Source organism: Colobus angolensis, unplaced genomic scaffold (assembly GCF_000951035.1).
Source record: "Colobus angolensis palliatus isolate OR3802 unplaced genomic scaffold, Cang.pa_1.0 Scaffold125, whole genome shotgun sequence".
Classification (NCBI taxonomy): domain Eukaryota; kingdom Metazoa; phylum Chordata; class Mammalia; order Primates; family Cercopithecidae; genus Colobus; species Colobus angolensis.
Window position 1 is genome coordinate 5,427,182 of NW_012113697.1, and position 2,781 is coordinate 5,429,962.

The 2,781-nt window shown below is 39.8% G+C and overlaps 1 protein-coding gene across 3 annotated transcripts in view; it reads left to right on the top strand.

Annotated features, from left to right (window-relative positions):
* MYH4 (myosin, heavy chain 4, skeletal muscle) overlaps positions 1 to 2,781 on the top strand; it is a 32,280-nt gene that overhangs the window by 23,407 nt on the left and 6,092 nt on the right. For all 3 annotated transcript variants that reach the window (XM_011933255.1, XM_011933254.1, XM_011933256.1), the window contains 4 exons: positions 535 to 660; positions 752 to 922; positions 1,008 to 1,112; positions 1,209 to 1,304. In XM_011933255.1, coding sequence (XP_011788645.1) covers positions 535 to 660; positions 752 to 922; positions 1,008 to 1,112; positions 1,209 to 1,304 — 498 coding nt within the window. The remainder of the gene's footprint in view (positions 1 to 534; positions 661 to 751; positions 923 to 1,007; positions 1,113 to 1,208; positions 1,305 to 2,781) is intronic.

The window sequence follows — 2,781 nt, forward strand, 5'->3', positions numbered from 1 at the left end:
AAAAAAAAAAAAAAAAAAAAAATCACATGCTTTTTATATGCAACCTTTTTCTTATTAACAGTATCTGAAGTTGACTATTCCAAACACTGTCAACTTGCCCAAAACAGAAGGGATTCTTGGTTCATTTTTATCCCAACAAGATTACTATTTATGCATTTGTAATATGGAGCCAACCAACATGAGTTAACAGCTAAGAATTATGGCTTCATTTTAAATGAGCTGTGGTGTGGTACTGCATGGCACAGCACTTTGAGTTCTGCGGACTGTGTTTCATGCTTACAGATGGCAATTGGTAATAGTTGAATATGTTTAATATCAGAAATTAGATTTTACCTGGAATAAATTAGAAGTGTGATTAATAGAGATATATATAGAAAGGAGAAAAGGCATAAACTTAGAATTATCTTCTAATTTGGTTTTTATTCTAAACATTTCTTATGATCAATAATTTATGCCTGTGTATACTAGGTAAAATGACAGTGTGAATTGTTATAATTTAATGTGCTTCTCTTCTCTTTCATTAATTTGAAACAGAACACCAGTCTGATCAACACCAAGAAGAAGCTGGAAACAGACATTTCCCAAATCCAGGGAGAGATGGAGGACGTCGTCCAGGAAGCCCGCAATGCAGAGGAGAAGGCCAAGAAGGCCATCACTGATGTAAGCAAGATGAGCATTTGTCTTACTGACACATGGGCTGCTGCCTGCTATCATCAGAATTCATTATTTTCATGATTTATTTGCTAACTAGGCCGCCATGATGGCTGAGGAGCTGAAGAAGGAGCAGGACGCCAGCGCCCACCTGGAGCGGATGAAGAAGAACATGGAGCAGACGGTGAAAGACCTGCAGCACCGTCTAGACGAGGCTGAGCAGCTGGCCCTGAAGGGCGGGAAGAAGCAGATCCAGAAACTGGAGGCCAGGGTGGGTCTCCACAACTTCACTCAATTCCTAGCCTACTCATGTGGCCAGTTACAGCCAAACTGGTGAATGTCTTTGTTCCCTTCAGGTGAGAGAGCTTGAAAGTGAAGTGGAAAGTGAACAGAAGCGCAATGTTGAGGCTGTCAAGGGTCTTCGCAAACATGAGAGAAGAGTGAAGGAACTCACTTACCAGGTGACCAGTGTTTTCATATCTTCCAGGCCTACAGCTTTCAAGAAAATAATGAGTTGTTTCAAAATAATGGCACTATCTATTTGCCCCCTCTTTCAGACTGAGGAGGACCGCAAGAATGTTCTTAGGCTGCAGGACTTGGTGGACAAATTGCAAATCAAAGTCAAAGCTTACAAGAGACAAGCTGAAGAGGCTGTGAGTATCTCCACAGTGGAAATGAAAGGTTCAGATGCAGATCCAGGTTTTGTGGGGCTGAAAGTTTATAGAATTTAGGAGACTTTATTTAAATTGGGAATGCATAATTAGGTATAAACATGAATATTTAGAATGAGAAAAATGAACCATAAATTACTGGAGCCTTAGCGATTTGAGTTTATTTCTTCCGAGACCTCTTTAAGCAATTTTCCTGACAGGTTAACCTAGAAATGTTTCTTGGTTGCAATCCACTTCCCTCCCTATCTAGAACATTCTACAACCCCCAACTCATATGAACCTGTGCAAATGAGGGTATGAATTCTAAGCCTCATTTAACTTCATAATAAATCCATCTTGGAACTTTTGTTTTTCAATTCGGCTGCAGTTATCTTTTTCATTCTGTTAATTCTGAAACCTTCCTTAGGGTTCTTGGCACCAAATGCCACTACCGCACCTATTTTTTAAAGTTTGTTTTTTAGAAACAAGATTGAATTCAGATCCCTGCTACTTTGTTCTTCTGGTTATCACTGCAGCCGCTTCGGTTTTCCAGAAAGAGAGTCAAGTGAGAAAGAGACTTGAGGAGGGTCATAAGCACATTCATTTACATAGGCGAGTTTGTGGGATGCGTTGCTCTCAAATAACTATGTTACTAAATAATAAAGCCTTTTACTTCTTCTTTTTCTTTTTTTTATTTTTTTTGGAGACAGAGTTTCACTCTTGTTGCCCAGGCTGGAGTGCAATGGTGCAATCTCAGCTCACTGCAATCTCTGGCTCCTGGGTCCAAGAGATTCTCCTTCTTCAGCCTCCTGAGTAGCTGGAATTATAGGCATGCACCACTACGCCAGGCTAATTTTAGTAAAGACAGGGTTTCACCATGTTGGCCAGGTTGGTCTCAAACTCCTGACCTGAGGTGATCCACCCGCCTCGGTCTCCCAGAGTGCTGGGATTACAGGTGTGAGCCACCACGCCTGGACAACAGACCCTTTTTCTTTCTCATTCATGAGGCAAATACTGAAGTAACCAAAGCAATAACAAACAGAAAATGTCCAATTTTCTTTCTTTTTTTTTTTTTAAAGGCTCTGGGAATTACTTTAATTTATACCAGTAACACATAAATACATTCTTGCTGCAAATCCTCCCCGCTCCAATTCAACACAGTTTGCCCACACTAAGCAACATGGGGGAGTTGGATGTGTATCCTTCACAGATTTTTGTATACATGTCCCTCTATTCCATATGTACATATTGAATTATATCACTAGGTGAGTCACTAGGACTGGGAGAATATAACCATCAAATTACACAGTAGCCTCTAAAGGCAAGTGGTAAGAGATGGGCCAATGACACCATTTAACAACTTTTATAACAACTGTTTTCAGTTCTTAATGTATTTAATCCCATTATTCTTAGCTCTGGGCTAAACATTTTCTCTTTCTTCTTGGCATTAATATCTTTTACATATTTTTGTAACTTTATC